The sequence below is a fragment of the Corylus avellana genome, chromosome 3, assembly GCF_965113065.1.
Source record: "Corylus avellana chromosome 3, dhCorAvel1.hap1.2, whole genome shotgun sequence".
In the NCBI taxonomy this organism is placed as follows: domain Eukaryota; kingdom Viridiplantae; phylum Streptophyta; class Magnoliopsida; order Fagales; family Betulaceae; genus Corylus; species Corylus avellana.
In genome coordinates, this window is record NC_142492.1 from 31,882,389 (window position 1) to 31,901,119 (window position 18,731).

General features: G+C 36.3%; 2 protein-coding genes and 1 long non-coding RNA gene across 4 annotated transcripts; 1 reads left to right on the plus strand and 2 right to left on the minus strand.

Moving 5' to 3' along the window:
* Window positions 1–1,105: 1,105 nt before the first annotated feature.
* BT1 (BTB and TAZ domain protein 1) lies at window positions 1,106–4,496 on the plus strand. Its single transcript, XM_059587987.2, has 5 exons — window positions 1,106–1,342; window positions 1,472–1,605; window positions 2,074–2,377; window positions 2,615–2,931; window positions 4,071–4,496. The coding sequence occupies exons 1-5, from the start codon at window positions 1,199–1,201 to the stop codon at window positions 4,246–4,248; spliced, it is 1,077 nt and encodes a 358-aa protein (XP_059443970.2). The 5' UTR covers window positions 1,106–1,198; the 3' UTR covers window positions 4,249–4,496.
* A 4,279-nt stretch (window positions 4,497–8,775) lies between these two features.
* LOC132173864 (uncharacterized) lies at window positions 8,776–10,402 on the minus strand. 2 transcript variants are annotated; one of them, XR_009439354.2, is made up of 4 exons: window positions 10,292–10,402; window positions 10,051–10,130; window positions 9,535–9,621; window positions 8,776–9,089 (listed from the first exon to the last, which is right to left on the minus strand). It is a non-coding gene; the product is annotated as an uncharacterized LOC132173864 (long non-coding RNA). The 2 variants fall into 2 exon arrangements; XR_009439353.2 differs by having other exon boundaries at window positions 8,776–9,621.
* A 5,284-nt stretch (window positions 10,403–15,686) lies between these two features.
* LOC132173863 (Mitochondrial transcription termination factor family protein) lies at window positions 15,687–17,452 on the minus strand. Its single transcript, XM_059585514.2, has one exon. The coding sequence runs from the start codon at window positions 17,131–17,133 to the stop codon at window positions 16,003–16,005; it is 1,131 nt and encodes a 376-aa protein (XP_059441497.2). The 5' UTR covers window positions 17,134–17,452; the 3' UTR covers window positions 15,687–16,002.
* Window positions 17,453–18,731: the final 1,279 nt, after the last annotated feature.

Genomic DNA, 18,731 nt, shown 5'->3' on the forward strand with positions numbered 1-18,731 from the left:
TCATTTTTATCATCAAAACATGTCATTGTTAAACATAATTGTAGAAGTTGATATTTTTAAAGCTTTTAAATAGTATTTATTTTTTTCTATTTAGACTTTGACTAAAACAATAAAAATAGACTGAAATTGAATAAGTATTAATTAGATTCACATTGTAATTACAAAAAATATTAATTATTTATTTTTATTTAAATCCAAATAAAAAGGTTGTGAAGGTTTTTAGTTTTCTGATTCAAGATTGTAACTACAAGTCAATGCGAATTTTTTTCTTTGTTGTTTTATTATTTGGAATAGTTTCTGGGATTAAATCTTTTCAAATGTTTAGATTAATTTTTTAAGAGAGTTATTATAATTAAATGTTCAAATTAAATAATATATTTTTAAAGACTTCAACATACAAATGAGTAGAATAATAAATAAGAAATTTTCAGATATATTAAATATTGTGAAGATGATAAAAAAAAAATTAAAAAAAAATGTATTTCAAAATTTACATAATAATACTATACTACTATATTGGGGATAACTTCACTAAAAATTCCTAAACTTTCACTCGATTTGACAAATCCCTCACCAAATTTTAAAATCTCTCAATTTAATCTCTTGAACTTTTAATTGCAATCAATTTGGACCCCTTCCGTCAGATTTTAAACGTTAAATAACGTTTATAGCCTTGACTTTTTTATAAAATTCTATTACCCTTAATTTCAAAACCTTTTTTTTTATTAAAAAAAAAAATTAGAGATATTTTGATTTTTTTTTTTTTGTATTTCTAACTGCTAAATTTGACGGAGGGGTTTAAATTGAGAACAATTAAAAATTCAAGAGACTAAATTAAGAGATTTTAAAATTTAAAAAGCTTATCAAATAAGTAAAAATTCAGGGTCTTTAGTAAAATTATCTCCCGTATATATTACACAAAGGTGAAAAAATTTTCAGTTTTATAATATATTTGTGTGTGGTGTCTCCTGTCTAGACTCCTACTCTTTACATAAAGGTGTGAAAATTGACGCGGCCTGAAGGCGCGTGAGAGTGACGCCAAACGTTTTCCTTTTAGTCTTTACATTCTTGGTTCGATTAATCCCCCCTGCTCTGTCTATAAAGCTGGGAGCCTGGGATCAACCACTATCTCCCACCTCGCATATCAAAGAACACGCCGTCTAGTATTCGTTTCTCTCTCTCTCTCTCTCTTTCACAGATGGAAGACAATCAAACTACGTCCTTTACTATTTCCGTCAACCTGTACGGTGACTCTTCAGCCACGGCCCGAGAACTTCCGGAGCCGGACATCCACATCATCACCTCCGGCGCACTGCGCATCCCGGCGCACGCTAGCGTCCTGGTATAGATTCCACCACGACCTCCTCTCATTTTTCAAAAATTTCTTTAATTGCTAATTAGCTTGATATCTTCTAAAAAGGTCTTGTAATTTAAATCTGACATTTCTTTCATTTTGTTTTGTTAATTGAAGGCTTTGGTGTCGCCGGTATTGGAGAATATAATAGACCGGCCACGTAAGCACCGGAGCTCCGAGAAAGTCATTTCGATACTTGGCGTTCCTTGCGACGCTGTCGTCGCGTTCGTTCGGTTCCTCTACTCCTCCAGGTTGGTCGGCTCGTTGCTTTCCGGCTTTTTCACGCCATACCAACTGTCAATACGATCCAGTGATACGGCTGATGAGATTCTAATATTATATATATATATATATATATATATATATATAGAATTTTAGGCTATTTAGGAAAAATATTATTGAGATTTTGCTATATATCAAGATATTCAAAAATCCTAAGATATTCTATTTTGATATTATTTTATCAGTATTTATTATTAAATTTTAATAAGCCGGTCAATCAACATCATTTTAGAGAAATAAAAAATTTCTATAAAATTTTAATCAATAAATAATTCAAAATTTATGATATCAATCAATATTTGGACAAGGATCCTATTCCTCAATATTTATTTTTGATAATCCTTAAATACATATTTAATAATTAATATTTTTTTAAAAAAAAAATGAGACGTGGCTTTATTCTGAACTGTTAGATGACGAAACTACCCCTGATGCAGGTCCACCGAGGAGGAGATGGAGAGGTTCGGGATTCATCTACTGGCGCTGTCTCACGTATACGCGGTCCCACAACTGAAGCAGAGGTGCACGAAGGCTTTGGGTGAACGGCTGACGATCGGGAATGTGGTGGATGTGCTTCTGCTGGCGAGGATGTGTGACGCACCGGATCTCTACCTCAAGTGCTTGAAATTGGTCGCCGGCCATTTCAAGGCTGTGGAGAAGACTGAAGGGTGGAAGTTCTTGCAAGACTACGACCCTTGGCTTGAGCTACAGATCTTTCAATTCATGGATGAAGCTGAATCGGTAAATCATCCGAATTCTATATTCAACTTTTCAACTTTTCAATTACATAGTTCAAAAACGTTCATTAAAATTATGATATTTATATACCACTGATTTACCCATGATTCCATATGAAAAAGATAATGAGTATTTGAATAAACTAAATGAGATCAGGAGTTAATCAATTGGAGCTATTAACTTGAAATATTTGGAATCCCCATTAATTTTGATGATCAAATTTAATAATATTAATAACAGAGGAAAAAGAGATCAAGAAGGCACAAGGAAGAGCAGAGGCTGTATCTACAGCTAAGCGAGGCAATGGAGTGTTTGGAGCACATATGTACTGAAGGGTGTACAAGTGTTGGGCCGCATGACACTGAACCCAACAAGAAGAAGGGCCCCTGTAGCAAATTCTCCACGTGTCAAGGTCTCCAGCTCTTGATTCGGCACTTTGGTACGTGTAAGAAGAGAGTAAACGGAGGCTGCTTGAGGTGTAAGCGGATGTGGCAGCTTCTGAGATTGCACTCCTCAATCTGTGACCAATCTGATTCTTGCAGAGTTCCTCTTTGCAGGTAATTAATCCCTTCTTCAATCTAATGCCAATAGTATGATTCATAAAACTCGTGGGTCAATATTTAGATTGTTAATTATTTATTTGTCAATGGATTTCAATGGTCAATTATTAAGATTGAGAAAGTATAGGCTTTGTAGAGGAAAAAAATAAAAATATATATTTGGACTATATCACCTGAAATAGTTCATGGGGTACACTTCTTTGGTAGTTTCTGGTTTGGTACCTTAAAAAGTGTTCTCTATGTGATATTTAAATTTCATCATGGAGGTAGGACGATTCCTGTTTATGAGATTAAAGTGACTCTAGTGGGAATGTAGGGTCGGCCTGTAGATTGCTTTGATTCTTCAATGCTTATCGCTTTGCTATTTCCCAATAGTTTAAGCTGTATGTTTTTTCAAAAAAATCTTTTAACCCGTGGGTAGCTGTTGCTCAAAACCTACGTCATTCCTGAAGATTCGATCCATCAATGTCACAGCTTGGCAATATCAAACTTTAATCGGGAGGAATAGGACATCAACCTGCCTTATAAGGCCAAGAAATGAGGTCCTACTCAACCACAGGGCAAGTGAACATTTTCACTTGGTTCAACTCCATAAGATTTGAAGAAAATGACTATAGAAATAATTGTAGAAAAGGAATTTCTATTTCTGATATATTTTCATCTACAAATCTGATGGTTAATTTATTTTACATGTAATATAAACAAAAATGCTAGAAAAATAGTAAGTAGCATTTCAAAAATGTAATCCATATTCATCTAGGGGCGTGATATGGCAGGAGTACAACCTAAATGCAGCTGGACTGTTCAAAGAGGATGAACTTAGTTACAGTGCCAGGCTATGCTAGCTATCGCAGAAGGGGTTAAAAAATTAAAAGTCCAACAAACGTCAAACTCATATGTCTTTTGATATTTAAAGAAGAGAATTCTCGACGGTTCCTTGGAACACGTATGGCGTTTGTACCCGTGCGTCGTTAAATATCGCGTCGTACACGTCATTTTCTAGTGCATTAATATGGACTTATGGTCCCGTTTGTCTTTGTCACGTTTTTTTTCCACTCAACGATTGGTATCGCATGGAATGCCCTGTCGTTTTCGATGGCTGGTTGTTGTGATTGACGTTATTGTTTTGGTGACAGGCAATTCAAGTTGAGAATGCAGCTGGACAAAAATAAAAATGACGCAAGGTGGAAATTACTGGTGAGGAAGGTGGTGTCAGCCAAAGCCATATCTTCCCTGTCGTTGCCCAAGAGGAAAAGGGAGGAACTACAATTTCAAGAGACCCACAATCATGGGATTAGAAGCTTCAGATTATAATTTGTACAAGATTAGGGCTATTATAAGTATCCTTGTCTCTTATTTCATTTATTGTGGTAGATTTTGTGTCATACTCGTAAAATGAAGGAGGTGCACCCGTTTTATGGTGCCTGTCCTGAATATATATGAAGCATAGTTTTGTGTCGGTATGTATACCAATAAGAGGTGGTAGGTGGAGTGGTTTCTTGTAATTTAAAATCTCTTCATTAATGCCAATGGAAGTGAAGTGCCTCATACTTTTTGCATCTTATGCTGTGTATTGCCTAATATTTAGTACGCTCCTTTTTGGGTAATACAAGATTGAAAATGGAGGTTTTGTTTTTTGTTTTTTTATGGTTGGGTCTCACTAATAAAATATTTTTTAATTAGTAAATTGCTTTTCTTTATACAACTAATGTAATATATTCTTATAAATTGATTGAAGTCCGTGCATAAATTATGTTAGTTTTTAAGTTGGTTTATTCCGTGTCCAAAACATGATTTTACGTTCATTGTGGCATGGGTTAGTTCTTGTACTTGGGTCTACATTATGGAAAGTCGATCATGAATTCTCCAAGAAGACAAGTATTGCAGTGCAGTTGATGTCTGGACACAGAGAACACATGTTCAGACATGAAGATGTCAAGGAGTATGTCATCTGCAATGTGCTTTGATGTCCAGACATGCCTAATTTCTAAAGACCGGTGTCCGAACATGATTAGTGATGTTCGGGCATAGGCTAGGTCAGGGAGTACATATTCCATAACTTGTTCGAACATGCCTAGGCCATAAAGGTATCACTAGAAGTGATGTCTTGACATGGAGGTCACATGTTCGGACATCATACAGGTCTGAGATTACATGTTCTCTAACATGTGCGTTGTTGTCCGAACATGAAGGCGTGTTTAGGCATGAAACTCTAATCATGTCCGGACATACATTTTACATGCCCGGGCGCCTCCATGTAGAACAAACATGATTTCTTCATTAAAAGGCATGTTTCTTCATTCATCAAGAGCTCTTATGCATGAATTTCAAGAACCACCATTGGAGTTCAAAGAGCATTTTCGGGTACCAAGTCTACCTCAATGGTGGATCCACGTGGTACCTTGGGGGTGCCGTGATTTAATTTATTTTTTATTTTTATTTTTTTTTTAACCCACGGCACCCTAAAAAAAAAAAAAAAAAATTACAATTTTAGCAACCCTTCGGCAGTCTCCCGCACGCCGCACCCCCAAAGATTTCTAAAATATATATATATATATATATATATATATATATATATATATAACCCACGGCACCCTAAAAAAAAAAAAAATTATAATTTTACCTACCACTTTTCAGCACATATTTATAAACTTTTATAGATATTTTTTGTGATGCATATATTGTGTGAATTACCAAATTTTTAGAGTGAAAAAAATTTTTAGGATGCAAAAAAATTTTTAGCGGCACCCCCAATATTAAATAGCTGGCTCTGCCACTGGTCTACCTTGATTGTATTGATACACAAGGTACTTAGGGTTGTGCGCCAAAGCAATTGCTTGCTTGAAGTGAAGTGTCTTGGACTAAATCAAACTAAGGTTCTGCTAAATCTTTAATCAACTACGAAAGTTTACCTGAGAAAGTAGAGAGGTCAATGAGAAACTCATCTGCGCACAAAGTCTTAGAACTACAAGATTGTTAAGTGTCTAATCTTCGTCAATAAAATTGTGTTGTTGAATAATTTGATGCTTTGAGTATATTCTGTTGTTTGATATGAGAAAGGAATTTTTTTTTTTTTTTTTTTTGGGGGGGGGGGGGGGGTGGGGGGCGGTGTAGGGGGTGGGTTGGGGGGAAGCTTGGGAATAAGGGGCCATGACCCCCTGTCTGGCGTCTGGGCCACTGTGTCTGTGTTGGTGTATATAATGCAATCAGCACATTCGTCATCACAAACATGCTTTTTTTTTTGGTTAGGTAAGTAACGTTAACGTTTTCAACTTCCCCGGAAGCTAGCATGCTTGCTAATCCCAAGCAACATGTAACTTGTCGAATTCATCCTCTTATTATACCTGCCAAACTCAATTATCTATTCCTATTACTGTTAAGCTCGATCATTATGGTATATAAAAGAAAATAAATATACATAATACTCCCTTATCAATTAAATTTTTTTTTTTTTTGCGGACTATCCTTTCTTTTCTTTTCTTTTTTTTTTTTTTTGTTCTTTTCTTTTTAATTTCTGTCATCATTACTTATTAGAGTGTTGATGCTTTGCGAAAACGTGCAATATATATGGAAAGATTCAGCAGTTTGACCAATGGAAATTAGAGGAAACTTGAACATTCGAGTAGGAATTATGCAAAGCTGACGAGGTGACGTGTTCAACAAAACTATTATGTTTTTTTTTGTCTTGTTATTGTTTGTCATTGTCATTGACTCATTTGGCTGAGAGCTCAAGCAAACTCAAAACAACCGCCCATTTCATCCAAGGCTATTATTCTTCCCGTAAGTGTATTTTATTGACCAATAAAATGCTCATGTTTCACATTTTTTGCCCATATCTTAAAAGAGATGGACAAACCACTTTTTGAGAAATGCTTTAGCGTAATAAAAAGATTATTTTTTGCCCATACAAGTTTTAGGTGGCAAGAGATCATAGGTTTCATCTGGAGTTGCTATGACCCTACCTACTGCATGATGGGCCTGTGACTTCTTGCCACCTAAGATTTTTATGGACAAAAAATGATCTTTTTATTATACTATAACATATCTCTAAATTTTTTTTTTATCCCAATGAGGTTGGCTACTTTAGTCCAGCTGGGGTGAAACAAAACAGTTGAACGAGTGGTTGTCGTTTGGTCTAAAAAGAAGTTTAATGATGATAACAAAGGTAATCAACATGTTCAAACAATAATCTTCTCTCCTCTCTCGTGCAACAAGGAATCTTCTAATGGCCCTACCTGGATCCACCCTTTTGCAATTGCAATCTTCTTTTTCCTACGGCTTCCAGATTTTTCTACCACCTTGTGATGTGCTGAGAAAGCAAGGAGAAAGACATGTTTTTTTTTATTTTTTGCTACAACTTGCACCCTTCAACTCGGTCTATAAAAATGTCATGTGTTTATTTGCATCCTTTACCCAATTTAGAGAAAATAAAAAATAAAAAATTGTCCTAATAAGTGTTTCTCTAACTCAGTTTATAAAAATAACATGTGTCTATTTACATCATTCAACTCAGTTTAGAAAAAAACTATCTCAACGGGTGTTCCAGTTACTATTCCTTCAACCCAATTTAGAGAAAAACGGTATCCCAATGGGTGAAAAAGTAGGAGATCATATGATATTTTTCTTTTACATCCCACCATTGTGATCTCTGTGTCTCCAAATATTACCAAAAAGTTGGTCAAAAGAACTTGAATTCATACAACTCAAATTGATAGGAATAACTTTTTCCATAGTTCTCCACTTAATTTAACAACTAGAAAAATAATCAACGGCTCATTTTGTTGTGGATTATCTTCTTTGTAATCCGTCTGGATTATCCAAAATCCAAAAAGTTCAAAAAAAAAAAAAAAAAAAAAAATTACAAGCACAATTAAACAGCACCATCTTGTGATGCTTCTTTTTGAGTGCACAGAACCAGTGAGTCATAATGCATTGTTCAACTTTTCCTAGCAAACGTTGAAAACTATGACATCATGGATGGCCGGCCTTTTTGCTCCCCCATTTACCAACAAAATCATACATATTCCTACCTAAACAGTAAAAGATGTTTAAGGAGCCTCATCCTCGAGTCCACCAAGATGTTTCCGTTTTCTTTTTTAATTAGCTTTCTTTGTATAGTTGGCACGATTGTTGCCAAGTCTCTAGCAATGCATTTTTTGTGTCCTTTTTTTAATTAGATGGGCGCTTTTAGTTTAGTGATTAGAAGCATTCCTGATCCATTTTCATCATAGTGTTCAAAGTATTCTTGACCGTTCTCCATTTCTTTTTTCCTTTCGAATCAAGAATATAAAAGATCCACCACTTATAACTTTTTTCCTTATTGGTTTAGGAAAAAAAAAAAAAAAAAAACTCTTTTTGGAGAAGCTCCAACCCTCTCAAATTTGATCACGAAGCTTTCTTTGAATAAATTTAGCCGACTAATTTGCATAGAATAACGATAGGATTGAGGTTGCAATTTTAAAACGTACGATTTAAAAATAAAGTTTAATGTTTGGTAAAATTTTAATTTGACCTTTAAAATTGGAGTTTAGTCGATAAAATCATGTGTTTTTAAAAACTTTATTGCCTACGATTTAAAAGTGCAAATTTTTTTACGTTTTCAAATTACAATTTTTTTATAAGGCATTCCCAAACTAGGTATGTTTGCATGTTAACCTTGTTGAATAATTACAAAAAGTTTTAAACCTTACAAAGGAAGACATATAAATGTTTCAATAACAAAGGCAACAGTAGAAGTGACCATTTACGGCACATAGAGGTAGATGCCATTTTTTTTTTTTAATATATATATATATTTTTATGGCGTCTTAAGTCTTTGGGGTTTGAGGATAGTTCGATTTCAGCCCTTTCCAAGAGCCCTTCAAGCTGATCTTGTACATCTCTTGCATGTTTCAAACTCCTATTGCTGTTTTGATCTCTTCTTGACCATTTTTCGAAGACACAAAGGAGACATGAGGTGATATTTAAAATTACTCTTTAGAGAATAGTAACTACAATTGCATTCAAGTAATTAGTTTCTTGTCCTCAAATGATAGCTCAATCGGCTGGAAATCACTCCTCATGAAACGGAGGTCACTAGTTCGAATTCTCATCCCTCCTTTGATAGCTCAATCGGCTGGTTATTGCATCTCGTCACAATAGATGCAATAACCAACCTGCAGATGACATAAAACATTACTGTTGGGCTTCAACAAAGGAGAATTACATAGTTAGCAATATCCAAATACAAAGGAAATCAAATTACATCAACCAACACAAACAAGAAACAGAAAGTACATTTCAAAAAACATCATCAAATAGGAAAAGTAGTAATATCGAAATCCCAAGAAGGTTGATTAAATGATACAAAAGATGTAGAAAAATTCCTAAGACATAAATATGCCGATTCTTTCATATCTGGTTGTTCTTCATCAGAAACATCCGTAGCAGCCAATGACATATTGGAATCAAAATGTGCATGCACATTTCATCACATGATAAAGCAAACACATGCAGTAACTAAAATATTCATCATTACCAACAAACCTTAATCAGTACTAAGATCAGAATAATGACGAGCTATCCAGAACAAACCAGAGTTCCGCATTGAAGGTAGCCTACCTTATGCACAAGGTTGACACCCATTTCTTGAGAAATTCAGGCAGCAACACCCATAGTAGCAACCTTCTGTGGCTGTGTACATCCAACCTGTAAACGACACAGTCACGATTAAAACCAAAACTGAGTTCCAGATATTCTCAAGTAACCAAACCCACACCATTGAAGAGAAAGGATCTTCTAGATTTAGTTTGCATAGGCAACCAGGGAGATTAATTACAATTTAAATCAGAATGTTGCAAATCATAATACAAGAAGAACATTTTATCACAGAAAGAAACTAAATATCTTTTTTCAGCATCGATATAAATTATAATCAGATTAAAAGTGGAAAAAATTATAATAATTAAAATTCTAGCCTGTGGGTGGGATGTGTTTGTCTGTATACAAATAAGATGAGCTCGGTAACATTGCCTCCAACCATCCATCCAAATCTTTCACAAGAAGGTGAGAGCAATTTGTATTGAGGAAATCGCCAGAAGATGTTATAAGCAAAAATAAAATAAAACTCTTCCATACTTTGTATATCCAGCTTCATGAAGATATTTGGGTATCTGCATAGTCTTCCTAGGATCAGTTTCGCCAACAATGACAAGAACCTATAAAAAGCAAAAATTCAACATCGTGACAAACAAATTTACACCTTGAATGACATCCATGTAGACATGCATTTGGGTCTGTGTTTAGGCAGACGCATAAAACATGGAAATTCACAATAGTTGGTACAAAACACAAATATAAGCGTAAAACAGTTCATTACCAACAGATTTGAAGAACTTTATTACTAGATGTAACTTGGGGATATAGAAACCTCGTGATCATGAACAGTTTGAAGCAACTCATCCAAATATGGATAGATAGGTAATTTTTTTTTTTTCTCCTCCTGAATGAGCAAGAAGAAAAATGATAAGTAAAGACGTAAGTCAAAGGTAAATAAAGACATCTTCAACGGACGCCTAGACATGTATCAATTTCAACAAATTTTCTGAAACTTTCACAATATATGTGCCCCTTTGAATGTGACAACAACCACGTAACATATCAACTTCCAAATGACATGAAATAGAGATTAAGTAGCAAATTATAGATAGGTCTCCTAAAATCAATAAACTACTTACTGCTCTTTAAGTTGCCTTCTCATTTGTCCCAAAAATCCAAGTCCATTCTATTGGCAAAAGCAAGCTGCTCAATCGTCTGATGGACACTGCATTCCCCTGAATGCCTCTGAATCTTCTATGTCGCTTCAAAAAAATCAGTTCAATCATTCAATCTTTCGATTATATTCCAATCTCTTCACCTTTCCTCAATTCTTCCTTGAGCCGTTCCAAATTCTGACTCATTGCATTAGACTCATCCAGAAGTTGTCAGAGTTCCTTTTTTTATTTCGAGAATCTGAGTCTAATTGAATAGTAAGAACCTGGAACGGCTTAGGGAAGAATTGAGAAAAGCCGAAGAGATTAGAGTATAATTAAAAGATGGAATGATTGGAGTGATTTTCTTAAAAGTAAAATGAAACAGAGATATAGTAGCAATATTACATATAGGTCTCCTAAAATCAAGTTGAAGTACAGACATGTTGACAATTCAAAGTAAACTACTCACTGCTCTCTAAGTTGCCTACTCATTTCTCCCAAAAATCAAAGTCAATTCTATTGGCCAAAGCAAGCTGCTCATTCCTTTGACAGTCACCGCATTCCCTTGAATGCCTCTGAATCTTATATGTGGTTTCAAGAAAGTCGCTTCAATAATTCCATCTTTTGATTGTACTCCCATCTCTTCATGTTTTCTGAATTATTCTCTGGGCCGTTCCAGATTCTGACTCATTGCATTAGATGCATCCGGAAGCTATCGGAGTTCCTTTTGTATTTCAACAATATGAGTCTTAAGCAATCTTTCGGTTGGACTTTTTCTTTTTCAGATCCACTTTAATTTTATAAATTTGGTTGAAAAGCGAAAGACTCTTTCGGAGGGATCACGAAATATGCTTTCGTGAACAGCGACAACGAGCCATCAAGAATGTGATTCGAAAATGAGATGAACCATTGAGAAACCGTCTTCTGACAACAATTAGAAAAACTCTTGCTTGTATGAGTGAGATTCATCAAATTAAAGCTAGTTTAAAAAACATCACTTCAAAGCGAAACATGCTGAAATCACAAATGACTGTCATCAATAAGGAACTCTGCTAGCTTCTCAACAGATCTAATGCAGTGAGCCAAGAACTGGAGATGCACACAGAGGAATTGCTGAAATGTGAGGAAATTGGCCTTGTTATTTCTCCTAATAATTCACATAGCAGTAGTTATGTCTAAGTTGTCTCACAAAAGAGCATTTCCTTTCATTTTATAGCAGCAGGGTCCTCGATCTCCTTAATGTCCTTGACTTTCTTCGACGGGAAATCGAGTTGCTGTTATAATGCTTCCGGCTCTGAAGTAATGTTTTTCAAACTCGCTCTAATTTGACGAATTTCACTCATATGAGCAAGTGTTTTTCTAATTGGTGTCAGAGGATGGTTTCTCGATGGCTTGTCTCATTTTCAAATCATATGATGGCTTGTTGTCATGCCTCATGAAAGTATCCTTCACGATCCCTCTGAAAGAGTCTTTCTCTTATCAACCAAAATTATATAATTAAAGCAGATCTGAAAAAGAAGAAGTCCAACCAAAAGATTGCTTAAGGCTTAGATTGTCGAAATAAAAAAGAACTCCGATAGCTTCTGAATGATCTAATGCAATGAGCCAGAATCTGGAACAGCTCAAAGAAGAATTGAGAAGATAAAGAGATTGGAGTACACAAAAGAAATAACAGAATACACTAGAAATTTAACAACGGAAATAAAACAAAACACCATAAAACAGCTACAATGGTAGAGGAGGGCGAAGGAGCAGTGAACAGGAGACGCCACGTGCCGACACGTGGAGGACACTTGCTGGCAAGTGAGATCCACGAGCAGGCACATGAGGGCCACATGCCAGCACATGGTGGCTGGACAACGACAAGGAAGAGAGCGGCGGAAAGGGAAGCACAATGGAGGGGCTGGCCTGATGGCGAGGCTGGTGGAGGTTTACAGATTTGGCCTGGAAAGGCCCGATCTGTGAACCTCTACCAAACCGTGAAAAAGCCAGTGAGGGGGAGCAGGTCTGTGACAGAGTTCAGCGTAGCAGCATGGGACGACAGGCCAGAGGTGGAGGCTGAGCTCAACGGTGATATTTGGAGGAAATGAAAACGGCTACAAAGAAGAAAACAACAGGATGAAGAACAAGAAAAGAAGAAAGGGCGGAAGGGAGGAGGGAGGAAAGAGATACATCCCTCCTACCTTGAAAAACCACCGAAGGTGGAGGAAAAGCCTCACTAGGAGGTTGGAAAGCTTCTGTGCTTGAGTAAAGTGATGGTTTGCCACAATCTGACCAAACCAAACACATGAAAATTTACTTCCAAGAATCATCTTTCTTGCAATCCTTCAACACAGACCCTGTATCCTTTCATCTAGAGCTTCTGAAGCCCTACACATGGGATGTACAAAATCAATGCAAACCCTTGGAAGCAACCCATTTTGCTGACTTGTCATTTTGATTCTTGGCTTTATGTTGGTTCAATTGCAAGACATCAATTGTTCAGTGTAAAGTTATCCCACATAGAAATGATTTAGATGGTCTATCATTCTCTACATTCTCAACTCAATGTGACTTCTATCTCTGTCCATTAATCCCTCTAGCTATCATCCACTTGATTCCATATTATCTTCCATTTTCTGTTTGGTGTTAGGTATATATTCGATAACCTTCACACCATCTTGTTGGTTTTATTCCTGTTGCTCTACCTGCCTTCTTTAGTTTGTGTGTGTGTATATAATATAGATTCTTCTTTCTTCTTCTTTTTTCCCCTCTTTTCTTAAGGCATGAGTTGAACTCTTTGTTCCTAACAGAGGTGATCTGAAGCCATGCATGATGCACCACTATTAGAAATATAGGTCTATTTCTTTCTCTATCTTATGCTTAGTTTGTGGTGAGCTTCTTTCACCAAAAAGATTGCATGCTCCCGCAGTTAATTAATTGTTGTTAAATGTTGAACATTTCGTTGTTCATATTGGTACTAGTGGTTTTGTGCTCCTTAATGATAATTGTAATGTGTTAATAGTATGTTTGTAAACAAGCAAAATGTAATGCGCTTAGTTCTAACTGAAGCTGAATTCATGCAAACCCTATGATGGAAGAGTACAGAAAGCTCCAAAATGTATCCATCATTGCCTCAAGGTGGTGGAGATGGTTGGATTTGTTCGGCAAATAATTGATGTCAAGTTTGTCATATATTTCATTAAGAATGCAATTGAGTTGGAGAAGGTAATTGTTGATCCTCGCAATCCACTTGCGATTGGAAAACCATGTGAGGATGAGAATATAAAGGAGATTCGAGCAGCTTGGAAGCCTGCAAAGTTGCTAAAAACAAAATTATCTCTAGGGTATAAATTAGTTATCGCGTAACTTTTCCAATAATCATTTGTAATAGTTTTGTGGCTGAAATTTTCTAGACAAATTATTTCAAATAATAGATACATTCTTCTTAAGTTTTGCTTTGGTATGATCTTGTCAAGTCATGTGTAAGTGCACATTTTTAATTGCATGGTTAAGATGAAAGTAATCTTAAAACTTTTTCAATTGTTAACTTCAATAGTTTAGTGGCTAACTTTTTCTTGACAATATGATTTCGGAGAATGGATACATTTCTTCTCATTTTTGCCCCTCGTCTGATTTTGGAAAGCCTTGTGTAAGTGTACATTTGGGTCAAGATGAAACTTATCAATAGCCTAAACATATAAGCAGATCTATGCGGGTATTGTCTATCTTTTTCAATCCATTAATGGGAAGAACTAGATATATTTTGGTCAAATTTTGTATCCACAACATTTTACTATTAATCAAGTAAATTAATCTCCAATTTTAAAACTTTTGTGTGTGGGAGAGTGGCTAAACAAGGGGTGATAAACCTTCACATGACACAAGCTAATAACACTGAGGTATAGTGTGCTTTTCCTTGATTTGCATTCCATATAGAGTGGGGTGTATTGCCAATTTGTTGAGGATCAGATAAGAGGAATGTCGGATAAAGTTTTGGTTTCTGTTTAGTGTGTTTGACACTGTGATTTCGCAGATCAAAAGTGCGATTTTAGACTCTAAACAAAACAGCTAAAAGAAAACTCCTTCACTGCCTAGAATGAATTCTTCAAGGATGCAGGTTCAACGCTAAGATGATTCTTTAGCAAATTCATTTCAAAGGGAACTAGAAGATATTTCCATGGGTGCTTCCTGGGTGAATAGGACTGACCAGGCCATGAGAACATCAGACAAAACAAGAAAATAGTTACTAAGTGGAATAACAAGAGCCATGATCACTAGACTAAGCATTATCTTACTAATTGTCATTTCGCAAGATTTATTTTTTCTCTCCTGTAAAAGAATCGATCATATGGAAATAAGCAAACTGCCTTAAACTAAAGATCATTAGACCTCTGTCTTCAATCAGGAGAATTCATGATGATGTCTGGTTAACTTATTGCTTCCCAGTTAGTATGAATTGTAAAACATGGCAGTAATTTAACTTGAGAATCTCATTTTCCCTTGGAAGAGTATTTGGCGGACAAGGGCTCTTTCGAGAGTGGCTTTCTTCGTATGGATGGCGGTGCTAGGGAAGGTCCTTACATTGGACAATCCGTTTTGGATTGAATTGGATTATGCCTAATAGGGTGGCGGATCTGTTTGCCTGTTGGTGGATGGGAGGTCGTTCTCGGAGTGCTACGGTGTGGAAGATGGTCCCTCTTTGCCTTTTGTGGTGTTTGTGGAGGGAGAGAAATGCGAGATGTTTTGAGGATCTTGAGAGGTCTTTGGAGGAGCTTAAGTCTTTTTTCTTTCTTCTCCCTGCTCACTTAGACAGCTGCTTATTTAGCTCCATTAGTGATTAACTTTCCCGATTTTCTTGTTCTTTTTTACTTCTTCTTCTTAGGCGTTCTCTTGTATACGTCCTGTGTACTTGAGTTGTACCCCTCTGCGCTTTTTGGTATATACAACATTACTTTAAAAAAAAAAAAAAAAAAGTAATTTAACTTGACTAAACCATTCGGTAAATAATATGTAACATTCAAACTATGAGCTACTTCCCTTTACTTATAGAATTCATGAAACCCTTCTATTCCTTTCATTTTTGTACACAGAACAACAAACAAAAGTTAGATATTAGACCAATAAAATTAAGTTCTGAACACCATTTGCAGCATAACAATCATTCTCATAAGAGTGTCGTCCATTAGCCACCTGACAGAAAGGACTTGCATCTAACGGATATGTATCCCCAAAGTATGACTTGTAGCAGTCATTGTGCAAAAAAATGGCTCAAATCATGGAAGAGAATGATATCGGAAGGTAGGCACAATAAAATGAATTTGGTGGCTAAAAACAGAGCACCTGGCAGGGCAAAACTTCAGAAAGGGAATCCTTCAGTAACTCTTTTCTTTGAGGCTTCTGCCAATCGCTTGACGCCTTTTGCATTTCTATAGAACTCCATCAACTCATCGGCAACATCCTTCGGGTGACACTCAACAAACGCCATCAAAAACCTCTTCTCTGTCATCCTCAGTGCCCTCAGCAACGTGGGTCCCTTGATCTGCAAAATAAGATCCATGTCTTGTATCTTCTCTGCAAGAAGTACTCGGGGCTTCAACACAGCCTCTAGATTAGAGTACAACAGAAATGGATACTTAAGGACGACGCTAGCAGAAAGCTTCGCCGTGCCCAAAATGAAAGTCATATTCCTCTGTACCCTATCAACCGACAGTGTCATCATGAAGGGAGACCTTCCAAACAGACTGAATATTTCCTCTTCTGAGAACCCAAACTTTTCAAGATTTGCCACCTTTCGAAGGATTGTTTCATGGCGTGAGATGCCAATGAGTGTAACAACATATTTATACATCTTAGAATCCTTGGAAACCCCAGTTTTGCGTATATATTCCATCTTCTCGTCATCAAATGAAGTCCGAGGTATCATCGTGGGCCGGGACAGGAGCATAACAATCAAGTCCCTTCCACTCACGCCCATCTCTTCATACAGCGAAATAGCAGGCTTGACCTTATTGTGAAAGTCATACGTCAAGAGTGAAGGGTTCCTAACGATGGCTTTAGCGAGCAATTCCCTCGTCTCAAACAAAGTCATGAAAAACTCTAGTCGCTCGTCAAAGTTATGGTTGATTCGACTACCCAAAAACCGGGGGCGACAATTGATGATCTTCACAAGGTCTGGAGCTTTAATGCCCAAGCCACTTAGAATGTTAATTTTGGATTGAAGGGGCGCAACGTCGGCCTTGCGTAAAGAAGGCCTGCGGACAAATATCTTGGATATATCACTGTCACTACATCCCCAGTTACTCAAAACTTCAGTAGAGTCCTTTGGATGGTCTATAATTTCTTTTCCTTCTCTTTCAACTTGGATTGGACATATCGTCGAATAGGTGGCGGGCCTAACGAATAGAGAAGTTTTGGCAACCAAACTACCGGGAAAGAATAAGAAACGGAGCTTGATCAAAGCGTGGCCTTTGGATATCATATTAAACATAAAATTCAGGAATCACTGAATTTTCTAAGCATATGTTCTAAAAGCAGCCTTGATTTTCAAGTCGTGGCTACTTGGATCCTCTCCAAGCATAGAGGAGTTTCTCCTCTAAAATGGAGAGCAGCCGGCTCCTTATTTGAGGAGGGGCAAATGGGTTTTGAAGAGGGTTTAATGATTTACCTATTTCCCAAAGCCGCCGCCAATTCTAGAATGGAGTGAATCCATTGGAGCCAGAATGCCTTCGCTTTCTCCTCCGTGTTATTCATATGCGGCTTACAAGAAATACTCACATGCATGGGATGGAAGGGGTGACCGGTCGAGCAGGTGAGGATTGGGAGAGTGAGGCAAAGACGTTATGGGATTTCGGCACCTCTTCTACCAGCCAAGCGGTCGTATAAGCATAACTCAAATGTTATTGTTTATTTCTCGTTATCTTTTTTTACAAATTTATTATCTAATTTGTGCAATTTACCTGTAAGATTACATATTTAATGTTCACTTTACACATTTCTTATATGAAGATAAAAATAAATAAATAAAGGGGAAACTTCACTTACCCCTATACTTTCGCGCTTTTTGCAGACACCCCCTTGTTCAAAACCTCTCACTTTGGTGTATCAAACTTTCGTTTCCTTTCAAATACCCCCCTACCGTTAGCTTTTGACCTTTCTACTCCTAAATTATTTTTAAAAAAAAATTATTTTTAATAAAAAATAAGGGCACGATTGTAATTTTCCACCCTTTCCGTTAGGATTTAACAAAAAATCCTAACGGAAGGGACAAAGTGAAAGAAAACGAAAGTTGGATACATCAAAGTGAGAAGTTTTGAACAATGGGGGGTGTCTGCAAAAAGCGTGAAAGTATAGGAGGGTAAGTGAAGTTCCCCCATAAATAAAAGATACGCTAATCATAATGAAACGTGGTCGTCGACCAATTAAATTAGCCCTTAAGGATAGCAATATTACATTTTATTTTGTGTTTTGGATATATTTTGAGTTATGTGTTAATTTATTTGCCTTGCGAACATAAAACAAAAAGAGTAATTAGTAAAATATTATACGACTGATATATAATTAGGATGAATCAGCTCTTATTTTTATTTTGTTTACCAATACTAATCCAATGTCTGATTTTCACTGTCACTTCATTAAGTTGTATGACAATCACATAAGAGTCTACTAAATAGCATTACTAAAAAAAAAATGTTTATGCTTGTTAAAATTTGTGTTATCTGCCTTTTGTTTTTTATTCTCAAAATAAAAAACATTAACAAACAACTTAAAAAAAAAAAAAAAATTGAACCTTTTATTATTTCCTTGTATAGAAATATTTTCTCAAAAAACAGGTACTTCACCTCTTGTAGAATTCAGGCTAACTTACTATTAAAAAAAAAACAAAAAAAAAAATTATGGTAGGCATAGTGACCGTGTGACCTCCCCATATGGAGGAATGGTGATTGCGCAACCAACCCCCATGCTAGGGCTGGCAAAATGGGTAATCGGATAGACACGATTAAGACTCGCGACCCGATTACCCGAGACACGAACACGACCTGTTTAGCTAAACGGGTTAGCGGGTATGACACGATTATAATACGAAAA